The 1,904-nt window shown below is 54.2% G+C and overlaps 1 protein-coding gene across 1 annotated transcript; it reads right to left on the reverse strand.

Moving 5' to 3' along the window:
- Positions 1-267: 267 nt before the first annotated feature.
- Positions 268-1,904, reverse strand: pou4f3 (POU class 4 homeobox 3). The gene is made up of 2 exons (XM_033650550.2): positions 1,707-1,904; positions 268-1,340 (listed from the first exon to the last, which is right to left on the reverse strand). The coding sequence occupies exons 1-2, from the start codon at positions 1,824-1,826 to the stop codon at positions 405-407; spliced, it is 1,056 nt and encodes a 351-aa protein (XP_033506441.2). The 5' UTR covers positions 1,827-1,904; the 3' UTR covers positions 268-404.

The raw sequence follows: 1,904 nt of genomic DNA on the forward strand, positions 1-1,904 counted from the left end.
CACTGCTGATAATTAAACAGCCCATAAACGCAGCCTCTAAACTCCATGGTTAAAAAATAAAAGTGACTTAATATCCCTGAATGTGACAAACTGTCAGGGTGGATTTGCTGAAAGTTCATACTTAGTGTGCAAGATACATGATCAACAACATCATAAACACCCTCCTCCTCCTCCTCTTCCTCACACATCACAATCATCTACGAGTCCCATATAACAAAATCCAAAAAAGTGCAACAACAAAGAGTGAGTGACACGAACTGGAAAAAAAAACTTGAAGTCTTTTTGGAGATAATCCCAGATGAGTGAGGAGCTGTTGATAAATCCCTGTTAGTTAGGCTACTTAGGCTATTATTAATCACTCGATCAAAAATGTAGTAGGCTATTTTATTCATGATGTGTGAAACTCAGTGCACCGCAGAGTATTTCATTCGTTTCTGTTTTTGCCGCTGGTTGCAAAACCACACTCGAACCACGTTCTTTTTCAGGTCCAGTTTTTCGGCGATGGCCGCAATTTTTTCCGAGGAGGGCCGAGGCTGGATGGCAAAGTACGCCTCCAAAGAGCGCTTCTCCGGCGCGGCGATGGAGGTGCGCTTTCTTTTCCTCTCGTTCCCGTTGAAAAGGTCCGGCTTGCTGCTTTTCTCCCGGTACGCAGCCTCTGCTTCCTCCAGCCAGGCCTGGAGAACCGGCTTGAGCGCTATCATGTTGTTGTGGGACAAGGTGAGGGACTCGAACCTGCAGATGGTGCTCTGGCTCAAAGACCCCACTCCGGGGATCTTGAGGTTGGCCAGCGCCGACCCGACGTCCGCCTGGGTCACTCCGAGTTTGATCCTCCTCTGCTTGAAGCGCTCGGCGAAGGCTTCCAGCTCCCTGGGATCCGACTCCACGTCGTTGACGCACGCCATGCCGCCGTGCACTGACAGAGAGTGAGGGTGGGCCATGTTGGCCATCGCCTGGTGCAGCTGCCCCATGGTCTGCAGGTGGTGGTGAGGGTGCTGGTGGTGGTGCGCCGACGTGGTCATCCCGGGAGGCTCCGGAGCACCCATCCCGGTCACGGCCAGGCTGGTGGAGAGGTGGTCCAGGAGGTCCCCGGCCTCCAGGGTCTGTCCCAGGTGGTGGTGATGGTGGTGGGAGGCGATGGTGGAAGGGACGTGGGAGATGGGCACGGTGGTGGAGGAAGAAGAGGAGGCTGAGGTGCAGGGGACACTGCTCATGGTATGGTAAGTCACGTCTGGTTTGAACGGGTGACTCTTGCCGTGAGAGACAATGCTGTCAGCAGCCGCCAGAGCCTCTGCCCGTGCCAGCAGGCTCTCATCAAAGCCTCCGAATATATTGCCCTGCAGCTGCAAGCAAGAGTGCGCATACTGGAGTCAGTGGGGAATTCTGTCAGGCAGCTCTCAGGATCTAAAAAACATTTTCCAAAGGCAAGCAGCGCTGAGGAGAGGAGAAAACCCTCCTCAAAGCGCAGGTCATAAAAATTAATATGAAAGCAAGAGCGTTGCTTGAAAAGACATGTGGATGAGTGGGGGGAGGAGGGGGGTTGGGAGGGGGAGAGGGGGGGACACAGACAGAGGAGGGAGAGAGAGAGAGAGATAGCGGATAGAACAAAGTCCTGTCAAATCAACTTTACAGACATTTTCAGTGTGATCTTTTCTCCCCTCCTCTCACCCAGTATACTCCACAGCCATTCTCCCTCGACCTGAACGTACCTGCGGGGCGGGCAGACAGACTCTGCGCATGCCCTCCGAGCCTGAGTGCAGGCCGGGATACTTGGGCTCGTGCAGAGCCGGGTGCATGGAGAAATGCTGCTTGCCGTTCATGGTCATCATCCTCCTCCCTGCAAGCACCTCGCAAGCAGTGTGGCCCCTGACATGAAAGCCGGGGAGCGGACAGCTACAGAGCTCCTC

The sequence above is a fragment of the Epinephelus lanceolatus genome, chromosome 11 (assembly GCF_041903045.1).
Source record: "Epinephelus lanceolatus isolate andai-2023 chromosome 11, ASM4190304v1, whole genome shotgun sequence".
Taxonomy (NCBI): Eukaryota; Metazoa; Chordata; class Actinopteri; order Perciformes; family Serranidae; genus Epinephelus; species Epinephelus lanceolatus.